The 22,501-nt window shown below is 51.5% G+C and overlaps 3 protein-coding genes and 5 non-coding genes across 8 annotated transcripts; 6 read left to right on the top strand and 2 right to left on the bottom strand.

The window, feature by feature from the left end:
• Positions 1-566: 566 nt before the first annotated feature.
• On the bottom strand, positions 567-8,732 carry TRMT2B (tRNA methyltransferase 2 homolog B). Its single transcript, XM_054388842.1, has 12 exons — positions 8,299-8,732; positions 6,782-6,836; positions 6,173-6,292; positions 5,672-5,771; positions 4,637-4,707; positions 4,031-4,177; positions 3,793-3,887; positions 3,028-3,242; positions 2,821-2,922; positions 2,520-2,639; positions 1,502-1,601; positions 567-746 (listed from the first exon to the last, which is right to left on the bottom strand). Exons 1-12 carry the CDS (start codon positions 8,730-8,732, stop codon positions 620-622), a joined length of 1,686 nt encoding a protein of 561 aa, XP_054244817.1. The 3' UTR covers positions 567-619.
• Positions 8,733-9,253: 521 nt separating this feature from the next.
• Positions 9,254-10,465, bottom strand: F8A1 (coagulation factor VIII associated 1). The gene has a single exon (XM_054388737.1). The coding sequence runs from the start codon at positions 10,463-10,465 to the stop codon at positions 9,404-9,406; it is 1,062 nt and encodes a 353-aa protein (XP_054244712.1). The 3' UTR covers positions 9,254-9,403.
• A 1,029-nt stretch (positions 10,466-11,494) lies between these two features.
• Positions 11,495-21,651, top strand: DKC1 (dyskerin pseudouridine synthase 1). Its single transcript, XM_054388597.1, has 15 exons — positions 11,495-11,527; positions 11,758-11,819; positions 12,129-12,215; positions 12,773-12,864; positions 13,380-13,564; positions 14,037-14,101; positions 14,665-14,791; positions 15,169-15,299; positions 16,531-16,674; positions 17,088-17,208; positions 18,433-18,551; positions 19,489-19,592; positions 20,031-20,097; positions 20,721-20,879; positions 21,328-21,651. The coding sequence occupies exons 1-15, from the start codon at positions 11,512-11,514 to the stop codon at positions 21,394-21,396; spliced, it is 1,548 nt and encodes a 515-aa protein (XP_054244572.1). The 5' UTR covers positions 11,495-11,511; the 3' UTR covers positions 21,397-21,651.
• On the top strand, positions 14,200-14,447 carry LOC128972778 (small nucleolar RNA SNORD17). The gene has a single exon (XR_008489275.1). It is a non-coding gene; the product is annotated as a small nucleolar RNA SNORD17 (small nucleolar RNA).
• LOC128972781 (small nucleolar RNA SNORD83) lies at positions 15,006-15,081 on the top strand. Its single transcript, XR_008489278.1, has one exon. It is a non-coding gene; the product is annotated as a small nucleolar RNA SNORD83 (small nucleolar RNA).
• Positions 15,472-15,606, top strand: LOC128972784 (small nucleolar RNA SNORA36 family). Its single transcript, XR_008489281.1, has one exon. It is a non-coding gene; the product is annotated as a small nucleolar RNA SNORA36 family (small nucleolar RNA).
• LOC128972779 (small nucleolar RNA SNORD17) lies at positions 17,423-17,671 on the top strand. The gene has a single exon (XR_008489276.1). It is a non-coding gene; the product is annotated as a small nucleolar RNA SNORD17 (small nucleolar RNA).
• Positions 19,014-19,089, top strand: LOC128972777 (small nucleolar RNA SNORD83). The gene has a single exon (XR_008489274.1). It is a non-coding gene; the product is annotated as a small nucleolar RNA SNORD83 (small nucleolar RNA).
• Positions 21,652-22,501: the final 850 nt, after the last annotated feature.

The following is a 22,501-nucleotide window of genomic DNA, read 5'->3' as shown; positions in this document are numbered from 1 at the left end:
ATCAGCAAGCACCAGCAGAGAGGAGGGAGGCAAGTGTGGAAGGAGAGACTTGGATATGTGTCCTCCCTTGATTTTGTTTTATAGGAAAATCTTTCTCTTTGCCTCCACATGACTGATGACAACTCCATATTGTTCTGGAAGTTTACGCAGGAAATATTTCCCTGATTCCAAAAGTCAGCGTTTTCCCAGTGAAACACAAGGATTTCTAGTTCCTACAATTTCTGCAGAGCAAGTTCACCATAAGCTTATTAAACACCTGGAATGTCCTTGAAGCGTGCAGAGAGCTAATGGATCTTAGCACTTTGTATTCACGTGGTGAAAACCCACACCAGGGAGAGGGCATTTCCCAAGCTGCTCTAACCAAGAGCCCAAGAAGAGGTTTGCAGGGGAGGAAAGGGTGATGAAATGCTACAGAGAACCTTTTCACCCTGGAAATCCACATCTTTCCTTAGAGCAGTATAGATCAGCACCCCAAAGCAAGAACAAAAGCAAAGTTATTTATTTTTGGACAACTTAAAAAAAAAAAAAAAAGTTAAAAGCATAGCCACAGCAACTCCAGTCTTCAGGAACGTAGGAGGTGGCTTCCCAAACTCTCAGAGCTGGTACCCCTGCCTCCTTGTCAGCGGGTGAACAGCAACACCAGCTCACAATGAACAGTATGAGGAAACATGTCAAAAGGTAGAGCCAGCCTGGGGACAAATGGCTCTCCTGACAGCTTCTTCTTTGGGTCAGGTGGGCAGCACAGCCTATGGAAAGCAAAGAAGAGCATCTTTTAGACCAGCAGCACACTAGCACAGAGGATGCACTAAGGAGGTATAGTGACTGACATTCCTCAGAGTCTGCAGCTGGCACTGGCTGGGGTCTGGAACCATCAATACTGAATCCCGAACCAGCTCTGAAAACCTGATGGCCAAGCTGAAGACTCAGTGACAGGTTTAAAGCTCCCTTTCTCACAAGCCACCCCAGAGGACAGACACTCAATACCCTTAGGAAACAACCCTTGGTTTTGCACTAACTTCACTAACCTGCAGATTTATCACCTGCAGCAGGGCCTGCCACAGACACTCAGCTATGTGATTAGCCCTAAGCAGGTGTCCCATCCCCTTGGCTTTCTTTTGTTGGCTAGGAGGGGCCAACCTTCCTGCAGGGAACCCAGCAGACTCTATATCCCACACCCAGATGTGCTGTTTTTTGGGGAGAAGGATGCACAGTGCCATTGTAGCATATTTGCATTGTTTTCTATTCCTTACTGATGCACTAAAGAATCTTGCTGGAAACCCAAAGAATACCTGAGTGCAGCTTGCAGGTAACCTCATGGTAACATAGAAGGATAAACCACTTCTGACCATGCACTGACTAATCCTGGAGCACATCTGCAGAACTCACCCAGTGAAAACTCAGTCACAACAAAAATCTTGCTAAGCTAAGGTCAGTGTCCTTTTCTGGACATAAGAGGGTCTGTCTCTAATGCCAGTGGAAAGGAAGGGAGGAGGGTGCTTACTCAACAAAGTTCCTCATGGCTTCACCCTCTGGCTTGCAGGAGATGTAGAGCAGCCTTCGGATGGACGTGCAGTTTCGAATGGCTCGCACAACCCTGTAATCTGTAAACACAGACACTGTGCTTCCCCAGTGACCCACCACCACTCTGAGCTCTCCAGAATGATTGCATAGCAGCACAGAACCACACTCAACTGTCAAAAGTGTAGGGGGGGAAAAAAAAGAATATGAACTTTTTGCTATGTCCTATCTCAGGTGCAGGCTGTTAGGAGGCTGCAGATGAGACTGACACTGCTAACAGCCTAGCTGGTTTGGCAGGGCAGAGCAGTGGGAGAAATCTGTGTCCCAGGGGGGTGAAGGATGAGAGAAAAAGTGTTACTTAAGCAGAGGCATGTAAAACCATCTGCACACTTGTGAGACTGCATCTGGGCTTCAGGACCAGTGTGGGACTTCCCAGTACACATTAGAGCAAGTCCGAGACAGTTGGAGAGCTGGGGCACTGCATGCATGGGAAGAGTGTGAGGGCTGGGATTATTCAGCTTGGGAAAGAGACGGTGGGCAGGGATCCATTTGCTATCTTCAGGGGCCTCATGGGAGGTCACCAAGAAGATGGAGCCAGAATCTCCTCAGGAAGGGCACAAGAAGAAGATCAGAGGCAACAGAGCCACTACGGCAAGGGGAAATTCTGATTAAATATGTTAAGGAAAACATTTTCAGGAGATAGTATCCACCCTAAAACCTCAGCTGGGCTTTATAGCCCTGTGCAACCTTTTACAACTCTCCAGATCTCCTTCGCTCCTAAATAATTCAGTGAGCCTATGAATTATGGAAAAAAAGAGTAGAGCTGTTTGCTTTAAAGAGAAAGCATGATATAGGCACTGAAAACAGTAGACTCCATGGGATTCTAGCTGCTGTCAGCAACAAGGTAAGAAACTAGAGACTAAGCCACTGATAACAGGTCTAACAGAACTTATTCAAAATTCTCTGTTTTCAAGATGAAAATAAACAGCAGATTCTCTCACGGAGCCCAGCCCGGGATGGGTTCACCACAGCAACAAGAGGTCGGCCATCCTCCCACGATGACAGCAGTTGTGGTAACACAGCCTCTGCCTTTCCACTGTGAAACTCACAGTTTGAAATTCCTGTGAAGCAAAAGGCAATCACATGAAGTGAGCAGAGTCAAGCCCATCAGACATTAGGTGTAACATGAAGTACCACCTCTTGCTGGGTGGAAGTAACTTGTTAGGATCCTTCCGCTCGCTTCTGCTTCTGATTTTTCAGCAGTTAGTTCGAAACCTTCTGCCATGGAGAGTTTGAACTCACCATTGAATGCTGCATTCCACCTGGCATCCTCTGTTGCCTTCTCCATCACCTCAATACCAATAACCTTGGACACTTGGTGAGCCAGACAGAGACTAATTGTGCCTGGAAATGAGGGAAACAAAAATATTCCAAACCTCTGTGATGAAGATAATTTTTGGCACACAAAGCACGAGCCCTGGGAGGCAGGCTCACAAAGCCACTGCTCACCAGTTCCACAGCAGATGTCAAGGAAGATGGTGTCCCCACCAGCCTGACTCAGCTCCCTGACTGCCTGGTACAGAACTTCTGCTCCACCTGTGTTTACTTGGAAAAAGGCATCTGGAGAGATGCGAAACTTCAGGCCAAGCACTTCTTCAAAGATGTGTGGTTCTCCATGAAGGAGCTGGAAGGGAGATTGCTCATGGGAGCAGCGCGTCATGGTGCTGGCAGAGCACACAAGAAAACAGCTGTTAAAAGGCAGCAGAGAGAGTGGGGTTTTATTTCCCATCCCAAAGTGTTCATGTGCAGGGAAGGATAGTTCTCCCCCCTCCCGCCCCCAGATTTTATTTCACGTGAGTCTTTCAACAGGATCAAAGAATTTTGATTCTTTGTAAAGGATTTATAACTTGCATGGCCTAAAATTCATTAGAGGGATCAAAATGATGTTGCAGAAGGCAGTAATCCTAGGATCAATTCCCAAGTTTTGTTGCTAATGTGATTTACTGTCTGGGAAGGTCACTGCAGGTTTTTTTTTTCTTTTAGTTTCTCAGGGTCATAATTCCCATGAGGTAAAGCCGTAATGTATTTAAATATTTCTGGTCTGGAAAAACAAAAGCTGTGGCCATCTTAAAACCATGTCTGCAAGAAGCATCCAAACATCTGCTGTTCTTTTCAAGAAGTCCCTGAACTGGTAGAATTTGAATTTGATCAGAGATGGGGGAGAAAAAGAAGGTGACTTTGTTTCCACTCTTTCCCTGTGTCAAGACAGAATACCTCTCTTGGAAATAAAGTGAAGTCAAGTCACAGACTGTTCCAGGTCCACAGGTGAAGAACTCCTTCAGCAATGCTTTCTGAGTAGCCAATTCCTCCTATCAAGAGTGAGAAAGGAAAAAGCTGAGTGTTTGGGTGATCTGACTGGACACCTCTCCTCAGCAATACAGCCAGCAAGCTCAGGTCAGCCAGATGCTGATGTGCCTCTTGCTAGGGGTCCTGTCCTCCTCCATGCACTCACCTGGCCCAGCTCCTGGGGGTGGAAGGTGACAATAGCCATGGTGTCACCACGGCTGGTGGTGCGTACCACCAGCTCCCGCCAGTGTCCACCTTCGTGGAAGAGGAGACAGGGATCCAGGGGGGAGCCACGGATGAACTCCTCGTAGCACTGAGCAGAGGGGAAATGGCACAGTGAAGGCAACTGCCCTGGCCTTAGCATAACTCAGTGCACCCCAAATTGGTGGCCCTTCCATCAGTTCCATCTCTTTTTTTCCCTGCTTGATTCACCGAGTGAAAGCCCTTCCCAGCTCGATGGAAGACATCTACAATTTGTGATTCTTACATATTTTAATAGATTGGAAGGAATTTGTTGTCCCTTGATTAATTTCATTCGTTGGGGCAGTTTAGAAGCTGCAACATTAACACACAAGTTTAAAATACACACACACCTATATATATATATATAAAAATATATTTTTATCCATCAAACAGAGTCAGGCCTGAAACTTTTCAGAACACGAAAATGGATTTTTAGTATAACTAAAATTACAATGTTCCCCCAAATACAGAGTTATGGCAGCCTCCCTATTCCACAGTCTAGGCACAGACATGACTTGATTAATTTTACCTGGGCTACTTGTTTGTGTTTTGGGGGTATGTTCTCCATGTGGTTGGCTTTCACACAGACAATGTTTCTAGCTGGAGAGAGACAGACAGGTTGTTTAATTGTTGTTTCAGGGCATGCAAACCCCTGTAGCAGCTGACATGATAAACCGTGGAGATGCCTTTCTCCTGGATCCCAGTGCCCCACTAAATCCTGTGATGGTCTAGGTTCACACAGTCTGCAGGACTCAACAGAATTCCCTTTGCCTGTGATCACTGTCATTGACTTCCATGTAGAGTCTGGAGCTCTGTCAGCTTTTCTGATGTCCTCTAGCAACTCCCAAAGGAGTCACTGCACTGTTCTTAAACTAAGGCAGCCAGAGCAGAGCAAGCTGGTTTTCTACTGGGAGAACAACAGTGTGGGCTTACAGCAGCAAAGCAGTTTGAGTTGCCTGGAAGACAGCATTCTCACTTCAGCTTAAATGTTTTAGCATTCTGCTCTCAGAGGTCAAATGCAGCCACAGAATTATTTCTTCAATGAAAGAAGTAAGCATTGACCACCCCAGCACCTCTTGCTATGGACATGGACAAGCAAAATCTGGTATCGATGGTGGCAATGAGTTCACCACTGAACAGCCTGCAAGGAGCACACAGCTCACATCTTAGTCACACAAAACCAAACTGCCTCGTGCACCCGCAGTGCTCCAAACATGCACGTGCAAATGCCTGTGGATGCGCAGACTCCACCATGCTCTCCCTGCTCAGCACAGGCACCAAAAACTTGGGAACAGGGTAATTTAAGAACAGCAAAGCTAAATCCCAGAGGGGCTTCTACTGCAGCTCTTGTCCTTTCTGCTGTGTTTAGCAAATTAGAAGCTGCTGTTTCTTAAGAAACTGATGAACTGAGGTTTTAAAATTGCTGCCCCAGACTTAGTGGTGTTTCTATTAGCATCCCCTGGGATTCAGGCTCCTAACTTGGGTGTAGGTTGTCACAGCAAAGCCTTGCCCCAACCCAGCCCACACCAGCAGTTTTCTACTCCGCTCCTTGTCCCGTACAGACCTCTGCCAGTTCCCACATACAACCCCACAGTTTTGGGGTTCCCATCTGGTCCTCGGTTCACAGAGAAAGTAGATTTGTTTCGGTAGCCGTTAATGATAGGCTGAGGGAGAAAAGGAGGAAAAGTAAAGCCTTGGATTAAAAGAAAAGGTAATAGAGAAAAGCCAAAGCCCAGCCTGGTTGTTCTGTTGGCAGCATGAGAACACATGCGAATGTGCAAGATGCAGAAATGGAGCTTGTGTGTGAGACCCCCAATACAACATCTTGGGAGGAAAAAATGGCCACCTGTGACAGGTTTATTAGGGAAAGCTTGGGCACGAAAAAGGGTTCCTAATCACTGGGCTTATTTCACTCTCTAGCAGTCACTGGCTGCAAAGCAGAATCTAGCAAGGACTGCCACAAGCACATTCTCTGCAACCAAGTAATCCCCACCATAAAGCTTTGAGAGTTGAGTGGATGACTCTTAGTGGTTCAGAGTGGACAGTGTTCCCATGGGATACTCACTGAAGGGACTACAGGCTGGACAGGACAGCAGAGTCCACCACCTTTCCGCACATCTATACCCAGCTCCTCAAGATGAGATGCCAGTGTCTGCAAAATCTTCCTCTGGTTTTCATACTTCACCTACAGAGAAGTCTTAAGCCAGACACACTCTCACAGACCACATGATGGTGGGCAGCTCTTCATCACCCACCTCTGAGAAGGAGGAAATACTGCACGTGGGATATTGCCCAGAAGAGCTCAATCTTTCGCATCACCCCAGCTGCTTAGAACAACAGGGAGAGAGAGAAATCTTGTGTCCATGGTCCCCAAGCACTGACATGGAGCACATGGTCCATCCTGAAGCCCCAGTGAACCACCCGTCCCACACTGGACAGGATCACTGTGCAAGTGCCCATCCACTTGTGTTGGTGACCTCACACACCACCCACAGAGCACATCCCAGTCCTATCCTTCACAATAACTTAAGATTTAAAGCAGCAGTAAATGGAGTCTGAAGAGTTTACAGCATTAAGCAACAAAGTTGCTTGGGGTTGTTGCTCAAGGGGGACAGAAGGGAGGACAACAGTTGGGGCAACAGGACAAAGCAAAGTCCAGGTAAGCACACCTTACCTGCAGCTGCTCTTGATAGGGAAGTCTCCACAGTGGAGTAACTGCATTTGCTAACCTGCAAAGCACAACAATGCTCAGAGCTGCTCTCTGCCTGATACAGTGAAACATCCCCACCAGCTGCTTCATGGGCAAGAGCCTTCTGGTATGGTCCCTGCACCAGAACTAGCTGTGAATATCCAAATTTGTGGTACCATGCTGGTGCAGAGTGCTTGTGGCTGGAAAAGGGAGCTAAGGAATCACAACCACCAGATCTCCAGAGGACAGGCTGAGCCTTGGGTAGAAAACTGACCAGCAATGCCTGCGTGTCCTGGGTAACCCAGCTATTCTTTCTGATCCCTCTTTAGAGGACAGGGCCAGAAATAGCAATTTCCCTGCACAGGGACCCAGAGAGGCACTGACTCCAGACTGGCAATGCCAGAGGAATGAGCATTCACGTGTTAGTGAGGTCAGAAGGGAAACAAACAAACAAACAAACAAATGAACAAAACCAACCAACCAAAACCAGTACAAAACCAAGTGCAGGCAGAGAAAGGGGAAAAAAAAGAGAGGTCATGTTTTAGCTTCAGATGTGCTCTGTTGCTTTCTGAATCAGAGGCTATGACCATCCCTTGCTGCTCCAAGGACAGCCAAAGTCCCATCTCCCTGGAGTTTTCCTGAAAAGAGCAAGATGCTTCTCTCATCACTCAATGTACCCCATCCTGCATCTTCTACCTGCTTGCATTTCCAGTCATTACTACATCTTTTCTTGCTGATGCTGTCCCAGATGAAATTTACCACAGTGAATGCAGAGTTTGTGTAGCAGGCAAGGAATTACAAGATGCACACTCTCATTATCCCAGCTGTGCAGCAGCAGTTTAGAGATAAACCTTGGAACTTGTCACTACTTGCATCTGAGGTAGGATGAGCCAACCCAAAACACATAAAAGCTGATTAAACAACCCAAACAAACAGAGAGTAGAGGTGAGGTGGATATGGCCCAAACTATCCCAACTATTTATCAACCACTGCCTCAACTGAGCCCATGGACAACCTCACCCCACGGCTGGTTAAGCTGCTGTTACTGCTTACTGGGATACCTGAAGCTGCTTCCAAAGCACCCAGTGTCAACTCCTTTCAGGCACAGAACTGCAAATCAAATGGAATGTTACTTTTTGCTTGCTACTGTTCCAAATGCTCTGCTCCTGATCATTTCCTCTCCTCTTTTGCATTATTCCTATCCCCAGGTGGAGCTTCACGAAAACCAGCTGGCTCTTTTTACTGGGGAGAGCTGGTTTGAGGTGAAACCCTCAACACGTTGTTCTAACCGCTTCAGGCACTTGCGGCTTTGGAAGATCGTTCATTTCCAAAAAGCCATACCTCTCCTCCCAGGAGGAACCTGGCGGACTGCATCCCTCCCTGGCTTTTCTCTTCTCCTTCCACTTTATTGCTGTCTTCTCCGTCAGCAGGCTGCGGTCCCGACCTGCCTGGCTGCTCAGGAGAACCCTCCAAGGGCAGAGGTGCCGGCGGGGCAGCCTCACCGCGCAGCACAGAGCCATGGCGGGCAGGAGAGGAGCTGCAGCCCGGCGTGCAGCGGGGCCAGCCCGCCCTCAGCTGCGCTTCGCGACACAGCTTGAGAAAGGCAGCGTGCGGCTGGCCAGCTCCGGGAGCTAAACCACTTGAAATTCCCCGCGGCCGGTATGGACCCAGCGGGAGCGCTTTCACCGAACTCAGAGCTGCCGAAAGGCGCCCGCAGGGCAGCCAAGGCCCCTGCCCTGGGCCGGCCGGAAAGCGGCGGGGTACCGATAGCGAAAAGCAGCTTTTCCTCCTTCGGCCGCAGGTGACTGCCCCCCGGCAGCCAGCGCTGTGGAGCGGCAGGAGCGGCCGCTGCCACCCTGCCTGACCCGGGCCCTGCCGCTGCTCGCAGCCACCAGCTCCGCTCTCGCGTGATGAGGAACTCGCTCCTCCCGCCCATCGCCGCCCCGGCCCTTCGAGGTTCCGGTATCTGGATGAGAAGGGCTGGGTTTCCACCGCCCTCTGCAAGTGCTTACAGCTGAGAAATCTCTCCCTACTAGGGGACTCCCTGGGAGGGAGCCAGGGCCAGCTCCCGCTTTTGTTCCAAACCCGCAGTCTCTAGGAAACAGCTGTCCTACAGAAAATGTACTCAGGCTACCACCAACGGTACCCTGGCAACGATTTGCAGGTCAGTGATAACACCTTTTGTCCTCCACTACAGCCAAATACACGGTCTCATTATTTGTTGCACTGACTTGTTTTGGGGAGGAGAGAGAAAAAAACCCAAAACATTATAACCTGTGATTTTTTTTTGTGGTTGGGTTTGTTCTTTGTTTAATCCATCCTCAAGATGCTCAGCCTGGTTCTGCCGTGAATTGCCCCACTGGTTTTGGGATTACACTTTTTCAAGCATGACAACTTTCAATATGTACCACGAGTAGTTTACTACGACTCAAAGGAGTAGATGAACACATTCACTCATCAATTATTATTTGCTTCTGTTACAGAATTCGTATGAAAAATAAATAAGGAAATAGAGTATATGCCCACAGAGACCGTGGCTGAAGTAACCAGTCCAACCCCGGCCCTGCCGCCCCGCGGGAGCAAAGCAAGAGCCATTCGCGCCGACACTCAGAGTCCCTGTCCGGCGGGGCTCAGCATCTCCTGCAGCACCAGGTGCAGCAGATGGTTCTGTTCGGCGCTCAGCAGCGGCCACAGCTCAGCCTGCAGGGCCTTCAGCGCCTCTGCGTCCTTCTCCTGGCACGCCAGCACGGCCGACTGCAGCAGCAGGAAAAGCTCGGCCGGTAAGTAGCTCGCCGCCGGCGGCAGCCCTCCGCTGGCCCCGGGGCCACCGCCGAGCCCGGGCCCCGGACTGCCCTCGGGTGCCTCCCAGCAGTACTGTTCCAGTGTCCGGGCGTGCTCAGGCAGCAGTTTGGCGGGGGGTGGCTGCAGCAGGAGCAGCAGCAGCACCCGAGACACCTCGCAACGCGCCAGCACATCCAGGCACGCACCACCGGGTACCCCGCCAGCACCCAGTCCGGCCCCGGCTAGCGCCTGTGCCCGGGTCAACGCCGCCAGCGCGCCGGCGTAGTCGCGGCCCAACAGCAAACAGGAGGCGCGTTCAGCCAAGCAGCGCAGGGCCTCCAGGGGAAGCCGTGCCGCTGTCAGCAGCTCGGACGCCCGCTGTAGAGGCGCGGCGGCTCGGGTGGGCTGTCCCGTGTCGCGCAGCGCCGCCGCCAGCTCCAGGCACAGCCCAGCCGCCAGCGCCGGCTGCCCCCGCTCCAGGTGCAAGCGGGCCGCGAAGGCGCCGCAACTCTGCGCCGCTGCCACATGTTCTCCGAAGCCGCCGCGCAGCCCCAGGCGTTGCCGTAGGTCCCGCTCCTGCCGCAGGAAGAGCCGCGCCGCCTCGGCCAGGGCGGCCGCCTCGGCGGGCCCGTGGAAGAGGCTCTGGGCGCAGCGCGCTACGGCTAGCTGGCACCAGGCCGCGTAAGGCAGGCTCTCCTGGGCGCGCAGCTCCCGCGCCAGCGCCGCGAACTGCTCTGCCGCCTCCGCAACGTTCGGCTTCCGCAAGAACCGCCGCCGTAGCTTAGCCGACACCAGCCGGTACCGCGATAGGAAGTCCCCGTCCCCACCGAGGCCCTGCCCGGCGCCGCCCGCCGCGCCGGAGCCCGAGCCGCCTGCTGCCGCCAGCATCGCGCACCGCCCGGAACTGACGCACACCGCCGCGCTCTACGCCACCTCGCGTGCCGCTGACAAATCGGGGCCCCGTCCGGGGTCACGCGGGCGGCTGGGCGGTGCCACGTCGTGGGCACGGCCAGTGCCGGGCTGGGTGGGCAGTAGCAGCGCGTCCGTGTCGGGGCCCAGGCTGCCCCCTACCGGTCCCCCGCTGGCCCCATGCAGCCCTGTGCTGTTCCGTCTCCTCCCGGCGCGCTCCAGAGAGACACCGCTCGGTACACTGCAAGAACGTTGGCCCCTCCGAGCCAGCGGAAGGAATCCAAGGGGATGGGATACCTGCTTAGAGCAAATCACACAGCAGAATCTCTGTCTGCAGCAGGCTTGGCTGCAGGTGATAGATCTGTCTGTAGGTAACCAGCGAAGTCAGTGCAAACCGAGGATTGTTTCCTGAAGGTGGTGTCTGTCCTCTGGGGTGGCTTGTGAAAAAGGGAGCTTTACACCTGTCACTGACTCTTCAGCTTGGCCATCAGATTTTCAGAACTGGTTTGGGATTCAGTATTGATGGTTCCAGACCCAAGCCAGTGTCAGCTGCAGATTCTGAGGAATGTCAGGAACAAAATCAATCAACAAACACGTTTCCGAGTCTCTCCTTCCACACTCGCCTCCCTCCTCTCTGCTGGTGCTTGCTGATACCTAAGTAGGAAGTGTCCTATGAGAATGTCAGCAGCACCAAGTGATTTCCTCATCAAGTTGCTCTGCCACAGCCAACTCAAAACTACAGTGTGTTTCCTACGTGTGCTGCCACGCTCCCATCAGTGAACCCCAATGCTGGTTGACTCTCCAGCTCGTGAACAGATGGAGCTGCTACAGGCTGGAGATGCATCCGTGCGAGCAGCTCTCCGCGTTCCGCGAACCCGCGGTTACCGCAGGGGCAGCCCGGGGCGGGCGGCGCTGTGAGCGGGTTGGTCACGCAGGGACGCGGGGCGTGTCGGGAAGGGCAGGGCTTGCCGAGGGGCGTCCCTTCCGGTCCTTGCGCGGCGGCGGCGCTACCACGCGGGGCGGTCATGGCGGACGGGGATGGTGCGTAGCGGCGGGAACCGCCGGGATGGCGTCTTGCCCCGCTGGGCGCGGTGTACAGAGGCGGGAGAGGGCTCGGGGGGCCCGGTGAGAGGCGTTCGCGCCGGGCTCGGGACCACCACGGTGCCACGTGGGGGAGGGTTGGCGGCGAACGCTTTCCCGGGCCTGTCCCGTTCCCGGCGCGGTGGGGCCGGCACATAGTCGGCGGGACGCTTAGCGTGTCGCTTCCGCAGGTTCCAGCGTAAAGAAGCGGCGGAAGAAGGAGAAGCGCGTGCTGCTTGATGAGGATGTAGCGGTGAGTGCGGGGCCGACGGCCCTGACGGGAGACTTGCTCGGAGCCAGGCTTGGGGGCCGTGGGGGCTTCCCCAGCTCCATGTGCGGCGGCACGGTCCGTGGGGCTTGGAAGGAGGTCTGGGTGTAGCGGAGCCCACCTAGCGTCGTGACACCGGGCCTCACCAGAGGCAGCGTGGCCGCTCCGCGCCTAGAAGCCGCACCCGCGTGGCGGGCAGCAGAGCCGCGTGGTGGCGGGGGGTAGGGCAGCGGAACGGAGCGCGGGCCGCCAAGTTTCTCTTCTCTGATCTGGAGTAATTTAATCTGCCCTTAGGAGATTCAGCACACCGAGGAATTTTTTATCAAGCCCGAGTCCCGGATCCCCCAGCTGGACACTTCTCAGTGGCCTTTGCTGCTGAAGGTAGAGCAACTTAGTGGCTTCTTCCTGTGCCTGTTTCTTCTTTTGTTCTCTTGATGCAGGGCAGTGGAGGTCCACAGCTCGCTCTTTGTGTCACCATTCTCCTAAGAACTAGCACGTGTGACACTCAAAGCAGAAGCAAACCCTCTGCATGCAGAAAACATGCTACAAAGTTTGTTCAGCAATCTCATTTGTATACCTGCTCTCTAGATTTACCATTTTCTATGAAGACCCCACCAGATTTTTTAAGCTGTTCATTTCTATCTAACAGTGGCTTGTGGCCCATTTAGACTTAGGAATTGTTTGTGTTGAGTTTCTGTGGCACTGGATTTATCCTGCATTTTAAATGTTGGCATTCTCCTTCTTTTCCATCTCTTTCAGTGCAGGTCTGCTTCTCTTTCTGGAAAACGTGATTTCATTGTTAGGTCACTTTCATTTTGGAAGAGACTCTTGCTTAAATGTACAAGTGATTTTGTAACTGGGCAGATATATTGGGGCAAAGCAATCCTGAAACCAAGGTGAGCTCAACACAATGTCTAATTTTTCCTTGGATCTTGCAGAACTTCAACAAGTTAAATGTGTTGACGGCACACTACACACCTCTTCCTTCTGGTGCTAATCCCCTGAAGAGGGAGATTGCTGACTATGTTAGGTGAGTATAGTGAGGGCCAGAGAGATTGATATTTACTGCACTGTAAATCTTCAAACTGGATTCCCCTTGTACCTTTCTGCTTGACTCAGGTGCTTTGCTGCTAACTAGTAAAGGTCTAAATAGAGGACCCCCTGATTATTTCCTGTAAAGTTGTCTTGTGCTGGGGTTGTGGCTGGCTTGTGAAGGGCCATGCAAACACTTGAGGAGTTCTGTGGGGTCTTACAAGAAGGCTTTTGGCCTTCTGGGCTTTGAGACTGCTTGTAGTTTGTAACATTTGGTTTAGTTTAGTGATTAGCAGTCTGGGGAGAGGAGAAATCTTTGACCATGGAATATCTCACCTGCACACAGCAGCTTTTGAAGTGTGCTTGCTGAGAGCAGCTGTGAAGCTCATCTCCTATTTAGCAGTGCAGAGATGCATTTCTTTCCAGCCATGGCAAATACTGTCAAAACTGTTGTGCTCTTGCTCTGTTAGCTCTGAAGCTTAGCCCCTACTCTCCTGTCACCATGCACTGTAGGTCTGGCTTTATTAACCTCGACAAACCTTCCAATCCATCTTCCCACGAGGTGGTGGCGTGGATCCGACGTATCCTTCGAGTAGAGAAGACAGGACACAGTGGAACTCTGGATCCTAAGGTGACTGGGTGCCTCATTGTGTGCATTGAGAGGGCAACACGGCTGGTCAAATCTCAGCAGAGTGCAGGTATGTTTGCTGCCTGGGACCATTGGTAGTCTGACTGGGGAGAGGAGGAGTTTTGTTGAAGACACAGTGGAGATTCCTAGCCTTTGGAAGGACTACCCTCAGTACCTTGAGCCTAAGGGTTGCTTATTCTTCTCATTTCAAGACTGAGGGCACCTTCATGCTTTCATAGGATTTTTTTTTTTTTTAATTGTCTTACTGGGTCAGTTAACAAATTGGTTTCATTTACTAACAGAGCTTACAGCCTCAGCCTCTGCCAGTCCAGTGAAATAACACTTGGTGAAGAAATAAATATATCTTAGATTAATTCTGTTGGAAGAATAATCAACTCCATAATAAACTATGTGCACTTCCTAGGAGAGGTGGTTGTGAAAACGTCAGGGCTGTGTGGATGTGTGGCTGTGAGGCAGTGTGGACCTTGAAGTCGACAGTAAATGCAAGTGGCCAGTCCTGACTGCTCTTGTCGTTCTTTCAGGCAAAGAGTATGTGGGAATTGTTCGGCTGCACAATGCAATTGAAAGTGAGGCTCAGCTTGCCAGGGTAAGTCTGGGCACACTGAACCGTGCTGGTGCTTCCCATGCAGTGTTCAGCATTGACAGGAGATGAGGGTAGGGGCAGACCCAAGGTGTGCTCTGTGTGTGAGGTGATGATGAAGTTTATCCATTCTCTGAGTGCAGTGGTGCTGTCCTCCTGCAGCACGCAGATTCCTGTTCTAGGGTCTGGGTGCTGTGCAGCCTCCAGAGACACTCCAGTCTTCCAGTGTCCTACTGGGGGCTGCTGTGGGCTGTGGCTGGCTGCCTGCAGGAGTGAAGTGGTGCCGGCAGGGTTGGAGACCCTCTTTTGAGGGGCTTCATCCTGACTGAGATGAAGGATGATGTCTGATCACATACTGCTACCTAATGAAAAAGCTCAGCTGTGCTCACTGGCAGCTGGGGTGGCATTTTGACCACATTGCTGGTTGAGATTTGCATTGTTAAACATGACCTCAACCAAATTGTGCTGAACCTTGTAGTTTCTTACTATGGAAGTGGTTGTTGCTGCTGGTGACCGCGGGGTGCTCTTGTGCTGGGGCACAAGATGTGAGCTCTTACTTCTGCCCTCAGGCGATAGAAACTCTGACAGGCGCCCTGTTTCAGCGACCACCCCTCATTGCTGCTGTCAAAAGACAACTGAGAGTCAGAACCATCTATGAGAGCAAGCTGGTGGAGTATGATCCTGAAAGAAGATTAGGTAAAACAAGGTTTTCCTCCTTTCTTCCTTTTAAGCTGACAGTCGATGCTATTGTTTTTTTTCTGGGACATGGGCTGCTTCCCAGTTTTGGCAGATATCTTGAGACCTAAGTCCTCACCCCACCACCAAGCAGTAGTTGCTTCATGCATGACTTTGGTGTTCTGAGGAGCACATCCCACCTATTTTTTTGTAGTGCTGCACCCTTCACCAAGGAGCCAAATGATGTCAATCGGATGGCATTAGCACTCGGTGCAAAGATGACCTTCATCTATCACCCTAGGCTGATGGCTCTCTGAAGGGTTGGATATATAGTTTCCTTTGGAGGGAGCTTCATTTCTAGATAGGTGTTTAAAATATTCTTGTGTCGTGTGTTTCAGGTATCTTCTGGGTGAGCTGTGAAGCTGGCACATACATCAGAACACTCTGTGTTCACCTTGGTTTGCTGCTCGGCGTGGGTGGCCAGATGCAGGAGCTCCGCAGAGTGCGCTCTGGCGTCCTGGGAGAGATGGTAGAGTGCTAGCTTTAACTATAGCCAGCAACTTTGAAATTGTCCCAACTGCAAGACTTCCTTGAAATGTGCTCTTCTGGCAGTGTTAGGAGGAGGTACAGGTGTGTGGCACTTGGGAGGAGTTTTGTGGATAGCCCCAAAAGTGTGAGAGCCCTTGCTGTAGATGTTCTGTAACCAAAGCGTTGAGTTCAGTTCATGGTGTTGCCCTTGTTCTGGTAATTAAGCTTTGGGACAAAGAGTGACTGGGAAGTGCTCCATGGTGGCTGAAAGTCTGTTTTATGCCACCTCTGTTTCTCAGCCTACAAACCATGCATTATGCTAGAGGTTTGGATGTGTGATGCCTGCTTAGCAATCTGTGACCACTTGGTGTCAGGGCACACTGCAGGAAACCTGCTTCATTGACGTGAGCCTGGGATGTGCAGTCTTGTGTGACCTTGTACAGTCTTCAGTCTGGTCATAGCTGGATCCTGCTGCTGGCCCAAACTCCAGAACTGATTTCCTTGCAAAGCAGGAGTATTGGAATGCAAGTGTTCCCCCATGCACCTGTGCTGAGATGTAATCACTGCCAGTCAACTATTTCTGAATTCCAGATGTTGGGTGCTTCAAGAATTTATTCCATATCATAGGTGGAAAAGCTGTTTGATAGTACAGGGGCAATGGTTTCAAACTAGAGAAGAGTGGATTTAGATTGGATGTTAGGAACAGGTTCTTTACCAATGAGAGTAGTGGAACACTGGATCAGGTTGCCCAGGGAGGTAATTGAGGTTCCATCCCTGGAGATATTCAAGATGAGGCTCAACAGGGCTGTGGGCAGCCTGATCTAGCTGAGGATGCCCCTGCTGACTGCAGAGAGGGTTGGACTAGATGACCTCCAGAGGTCCCTTCCAGCCCAAACCATTCTATGATGCCATGATTCAGATTTCCGCTCACTAATCTTTGTCTAGAAGTCTCAGGGTTTTTTTACATTTGTTTGGTCGTATTTCAAAGTTAAAGGTGGGCAGTCTGTATGCTAGGTCCAAATGCTGCCTGAGAGCAGGAAGGCTGAAGTTTGTGGTGGCGCCTTGAGCTGTTGTTGGAAAGTATTCTTGTCTCTTTCAGGTTGCTTTCTCGATGCTGCTGAGTTGGGCGCCCGCCTTTTGCTCCCTTGCAGCACGCTGTTTGCCGTTGGACTTCAGCTGTTTTCATTTGGTGGCTGGTATTTGAGTTCAGAGGGGCTGTGGTGTCTTTGCAGGACAACATGGTGACGATGCACGATGTGCTGGATGCACAGTGGCAGTATGACAACAACAAGGACGACAGCTACCTGCGGAGAGTCATCCTGCCCCTGGAGAAGCTGCTGACCTCGCACAAGCGGCTGGTCATGAAGGACAGCGCGGTGAGTCCTCAGGTGTTGCCAGCGTCTTGCATGATAAATGGGGGGTCAGGATCTACATGCTCAGCACTGTCCTGATGGTGAGCTGTGTAGGACCTTGTGTGGGCCACTGCCAGGTCAGTGGTAAGATGTAAAAGCCAAGAACTGGGTGGCAGAGAAGCTGCTCTCCACACCTTAGGAGGATGCTGATGGTTATAAGAGATCTCCACCCGTGTTGTTTGCTGTGGTGGATGCTTTGTTTTGCTTGCTTCTTCCAAAGCCCTCAAGTTTTATATAGTGGGCAATAAGAGAGAGAGATTTAGGGATGTTATTGCTGGGACAGTGATGGCAATGGGAAGCTAAAACATTGCAGGCGCTTCTCACCTTTCTTTTATTCTCTAACAGTTTATAAGCTCTCCTGTTCCTTACATTTTCAGGTTAATGCTATTTGTTATGGAGCCAAGATTATGCTGCCTGGTGTCCTGAGGTATGAAGATGGTATTGAGCTTAACCAGGAGATTGTTGTTATCACCACGAAAGGAGAAGCTATCTGCCTAGGTATGGAACTCCCTGTGCCCAGCTAACTGCATTCCAGCCAGTGACCCACAAATGAGCCGCCATGTGCAGAAGGTTTGAAGGGTGCTTCTTCCTGGAGACCATGGGTTAGCACACCTTGTCATGTTAAGGAACAGTGGCTGCATCAGTCCTTGGCAAGGTGTGAAGAGCACCTCAGTCTGGTTTCATCTGTGTGATGCTCAGGTGTGCTCTGTGTGTGAGGTGATGACAAAGTTTATCCATTCTCTGAGTGCAGTGGTGCTGTCCTCCTGCAGTACCCCGATTCCTGTTCTAGGGTCTGGGTGCTGTGCAGCCTCCAGAGATCCTTCCAGTCTCCCAGTGTCCTACTGGGGGCTGCTGTGGGCTGTGGCTGGCTGCCTGCAGGAGTGAAGTGGTGCCAGCAGGGTTGGAGACCCTCTCTGGGGGACCTCCATCCTGACTGAGATGAAGGATGATGTCTGATCACATGCTGACACATCACACTGAGCAGATCATTATAAGAGGACTTGATCAACTACCAGCTTCTCTGAAGTGACTCAAAAGGCTGCTTAGTTCTAACCAGGCTCTGTAAAGAAGCTGTGTGGGTGACAGGTGCTGACATACTGTACAGATGGGTTGTCACAGTGCTCAGTGCTGCATGGCCTCATGCTCTGTCCAGACCTATTGGACTGAGAAGCCTTAGAAGTGGAACAGAGCCAAGCTTTCTGTGGTTTGCACTGCCTGTGCTCTGGTCATCTTGGGGACCTGGCAAACAGGCCATAATTTATTGGTAGGATTAATCTCCTCTAGTTTGGCTCTTTAGTGTTTTAGGAGATGATAAAGAGCAGCACTGCTCCCTTCTGTGGTGGTGTGGTTCCTTGTGCTGCTTGGAAGTGCTCCAACAGCTGCCCACAGTGCTCTTCCCTATCCAGTGCAGCTGCTGCTGCTCTGGGGAATGGTTAGTCCTGCTGTGTTCACTGATCCAGCACTGGTCTGGTTTAAGCTGGAGAGGCCTGTGCTAGGCAGGCAGGGTTAATGACTGGTGCACGTGCTGCCTTTGATCAGGGCAACAACTCTGAGGTTAGTTCAGAACTTGCCTCCAGTGAGGTTTTAGGGTGAAACGGCACTGGTGTGTGGAGGGGAGTTGCTCATTGCTCTGCTGGCAGGGTAAGAACAGGCTGAATGCAGCAGGTTCCTGCGTCACTGTTGCAGTCTGTTACAGTTACTGAACTCTGCTTCCTCCTGCAGCTGTTGCCTTGATGACCACAGCAGTGATTTCTACCTGTGACCATGGCATTGTGGCCAAGATCAAGAGAGTGATCATGGAGAGAGACACCTATCCCCGCAAGTGGGGTCTTGGGCCCAAGGTGAGTGGCTTGGGGGTGCACCAGGATGGTGATGGGAACCCAGCTCGTAGGCATGTCAGTTTCCAGACCCTTCAGCAGAGCTGCACCCATATCTTAATCATAGAATCAGTCAGGGTTGGAAGGGACCACAAGGATCATCCAGTTTCAATTCCCCTGCCATGGGCAGGGACACCTCACACTACATCAGGCTGGCTAGAGCCTCATCCAGCCTGGCCTTAAACACCTCCAGGGATGAGGCCTCAACCACCTCCCTGAGCAACACATTCCAGGACTTTGGTGTAATTCTGCTGTGCTTTCCTGGAGTCACTGGTGGCACTTCCAACTGCTGGGACCATGCCAGCCCAGTGCTTTTCCCCACAGTGGAGCCTGGGCAGCTCTACCTGATGGCCAGCTGAGGCTGTCACTGGTGCTTAGATGTGAGCTCCTCTGGTCTATGCAGCACCAGCCCTCCTCTGGTAAAGAGCCAAATGATGTGAAGTGGATGGCATGAGCACTCTGTGCAAAGATGACCTTTATCTATCACCCTATACTGATGGCTCTAGAGGGGTTGGGCAAGAAGCTGCTTTTCCTTCTGGTGCAACTGCAAGAGTGCCAAAGCGCACATTGACTTAGGAGACACGAAGTGGTGCCTGAAGGACCGGAGCAGTGGGAACAGCTGTTGTTGGGTTCCTCTCCCATCTCAAGCATGGGGTGTTCATGGAAATCAGCAGGTCAGCAGTGCTGCCTTAACTGCAGTCAGGCTTGAAGCTCAGTGTCAAGTTGCTGTGGCTTCTTGCATTCTTGTGGTTCATGAGAAATGCAGAAAGCTGCGGGGATGCATGCACATCGTTGGTTTGGCCTTGTTCCTGGGTTGTCTCCTCTTAGGCTGGGTGGCTGAAGCCCCAGGGAGGATTCCTTCTCTGGAGCTTCAGTCTGACTTGTTGCACATTGCTCTCAGGCCAGTCAGAAGAAGATGATGATCCAGAAGGGTCTGTTGGACAAGCATGGAAAGCCCAACGAGAACACACCAGATTCCTGGAAGGAGGAGTATGTGGATTATAGGTGGGTGCAAGGCACGGGGAGCCCCCTGTGCAGTGAGGGCTGGGCTGAGTGCTGCCATTTGTGCTTGGAGCTTGCTGGGCATGGCCCAAGGCTGTCAGCTGTCTGGACTCATGGGGTGTGGTGGCATTTCTTCCAGTCCCAGGGAATGTGCTGCTGGTGGACACTGCTGGAGAGAGAGGCCCTGAGCAGATGGTTATCCCTTTCTAGCCTGTGCTTGTGGTTTTAGAGGGAGTCAATCTGCTACATTAAAGAGGGGAGGCCTTGCTGTTACCCAGCCAGCTGGCCCTGGTGCAGGCTGCAGGTCTTCCCCACACCAACTTCCCCACCCAGTCCTGGCACTGGTTACAGAGCCCTTGAGAGGGGGACAGAGCTTTGTACTTGTAGAGAGCAGCGTGAGGCAGCAGCTGTCCTGCTCAGCCTGGGGATCTTCTCTTTCAGGGATGCTTCCAAGCAAGAGGCAGCTGCCATTCCTCGAGCTGTTTCAGAGGTGGAGAGGACTCCAAAAGTGAGTATCATGAGCACCCTCTGGCTGTAGGGTTGTTTGGGCCCTGGTGAAGAGTGGATACACACCTGGATATTCTGGGGACCTAGTGTCCCCATGTGGTGTGGTTGTGTGGCCAAGAGCTAGCTCTAGGGTGACCTGTTTAGGGCCTTATCCTGAGTCTCTGGGACACTGTGCTTTGGGTATGAGTCCTGTGGCACCATAAGAATGAGGAGGTCTGACCTGTGGTGTACAAGTTGCAGTATCTAAGGAAATACTTTGTATGGAGCCACAGTGGAGCTTTGTTGGACCAGAGAACCTCTCTGGAGTCTACAGACAGTTGCAGAAATGCCCATGCAAGAGTTGTATCTAAAAAGTCAGGGTTTGTGCAGTGATCTAAGTCAGGGCTTGTGCCTGCATTTGGAAAGGTGCAGCAGCGTTTCACACTCTGGAGCATTTTGGGAAGGGGGTGCAGTTCTGGCAGAAGCCAATCCTAGGCAGTGTGTGCCGGAGGGGACCACTGGTAGTCAACAACTCACTTTCCCACTCAGAGCATTGTTGACTGCAAAGTTTAAATCAGGCAAAATAGTTGCAGTGGGCTTGCAAAATGAGGTGCTGGGGCAGCTGACAATGTGCTCCCCTGACAGAGGAAGCGAGAGCCGGAGAGCGAAAGTGAGGAGGCCGTGACCCCACCGTCCCCTGCCACCCCACCACCAGAGGAGCTGAGCAAAAAGGAAAAGAAGAAAAAGAAGAAGGAGAAGAAGGCCAAAGAGGCAGCTGAGAGTGGGGAAGAGCAAATGGAAGTGGTAGGTGATTGGGTGCTGCCATGGTACCGTTCCAGGCGTGGGAGAGGTTTCAGTCTCTTGCCAATACCTCTGGGAGAAGTGCATCAGCACCCTGCTGTGCATGTCCCCAGGGTGCCAGGCTCCCCACAGGCAAAAGCAAGGTGGCTGTGTGGGGACATTTGTAATCTGAGCTGGTTGAAGGTGCTGGGAGATGAGGCAGGAGACTTGTTGGGGTGCATCTGCAGTGGCACAGCCATCTGTGCTTCGGGGCAGTTGCTAGGTACATGTTCCTGGCAGGCCACCTCTGTGCTCTGCTGCCCTGTAAGTGCCCTGGTGTGGTGCTGGTGTTCAGTCAGCATGCTTGAGTGCCTGTATGGCATGAGGGAGGCTTGTGGCCAGGGAGAGCCTGCATTGCATCTGGAACGGGCAGTGAGGGATTTCTTTTTGACTCCTTCCCACCTTTTCACAGATCTGTGAGACCAGCACCAAGAAAAAGAAGAAGAAGAAGAAACAAAAGGAGGTAGAGAGCTCAGAGTAAGCCACTGGACCTGTCTACAGCAGAGGACCTCACTGGCCGAGAGGGAGGAGTCCTAGGCCTTAGGAAGAAGAGGACTGGCTGTACAGCAGAGGGGCCAGCACCTTCCAAGTCCCTTTCCTGCTGTGCATAGGAATGAGCAGGAGTGTTTGGCCACAATACCCCTTGCTCAGATACCCCTCCTCATCCTGTTTTAAGGGTTGCCAGAGGAGCGGGGTGCCTGGCTGCCCCTGCACTGTATTGCTCCCTGAAGCTGAATGCTGTGATGCTCATAGAAGTGGTATCAGGGAAGCTGTAACTCCTGGCTCTTACTTGGTGTCTCTGTTTTCACCCTGAGAGGGAGGAATGTTTTTTTCCCCCTTATGTCCTGCCTCTTTCTTCCTTTTCTTCCAAGATTGGAATTGTTACCTGACAGCTGCAGAATGTGTTGGCGTCTGTGGGACTAGCCCTGGCATGAATTTTGATGAGGACAGTCACATGAGTTATTTGAAGGGCCCTGCCCTGGTTTTAATCTCGCTACATGTTGGCTTGAGGCTCAGCTAGATAAGATCAAATAGTCCACCCCACATACTCCTTTTTTAATAAATGAATTAGAACATTAAATTCCTCTCACTTTATAGTATAGGAACTGACTTGCTAGTTGTCAGAAGGTGGCCAGCAGGCTTTTCTAAAGGGCTGCTGAGACTGGAGTCCTTCTGAGGAAGAACTTGGCCAGAGGCAGCTCTAAAGGACACTGGGTGGGGGCTTGAATGGTTTCAGAAAGCCTTGTCCCAATTTCCTTATCTGAGGTGGGTTGCTGAGGGAGGGTGGTCTCTCCTCTGTCACAGGGCTAGTGCTGAGCCAGGATTTAGCCTCTTTTTAGCAGAGGACCCAGGCTGCTGCTTTTTTTAGCTTCATCCCTGTAGAGATGTCTTGGCCTTGTGTTTATCTTACCCACCTGACCTTTCTCCTCTTGAGTGCTAGAGATGCATGCAGGCAGTGGGGCCTGCAGCTGGTGACTGTCAAAACCTGAGCAGGAAAAAAAAAAGTCAATTTTTTATTCTTTTTGACATAAAAATAAAAGCCTTATTTTTAAATGGGTGATTTTCTTGCTTATTTAGGTTCTGTA

Source organism: Indicator indicator, chromosome 17, assembly GCF_027791375.1.
Source record: "Indicator indicator isolate 239-I01 chromosome 17, UM_Iind_1.1, whole genome shotgun sequence".
Classification (NCBI taxonomy): Eukaryota; Metazoa; Chordata; class Aves; order Piciformes; family Indicatoridae; genus Indicator; species Indicator indicator.
This window is presented reverse-complemented; position numbering and strand designations above follow the sequence as displayed.

Excerpts from the sequence above, each read along its gene's own strand:
- DKC1 (XM_054388597.1), top strand. Across the intron at positions 14,102-14,664 it reads GTGAGGCTCAGCTTGCCAGG|GCGATAGAAACTCTGACAGG; the intron begins GTAAGTCTGGGC and ends TTCTGCCCTCAG. Across the intron at positions 14,792-15,168 it reads TGATCCTGAAAGAAGATTAG|GTATCTTCTGGGTGAGCTGT; the intron begins GTAAAACAAGGT and ends CGTGTGTTTCAG.
- F8A1 (XM_054388737.1), bottom strand. The coding sequence starts at position 10,465 with ATGCTGGCGGCAGCAGGCGGCTCGGGCTCCGGCGCGGCGGGCGGCGCC.
- TRMT2B (XM_054388842.1), bottom strand. The coding sequence starts at position 8,732 with ATGGGCGGGAGGAGCGAGTTCCTCATCACGCGAGAGCGGAGCTGGTGG. Across the intron at positions 5,772-6,172 it reads TCCAGCCTGTAGTCCCTTCA|CCTATCATTAACGGCTACCG; the intron begins GTGAGTATCCCA and ends TTTCTCCCTCAG. Across the intron at positions 3,243-3,792 it reads TCACTTTATTTCCAAGAGAG|CACCATGACGCGCTGCTCCC; the intron begins GTATTCTGTCTT and ends GTGCTCTGCCAG.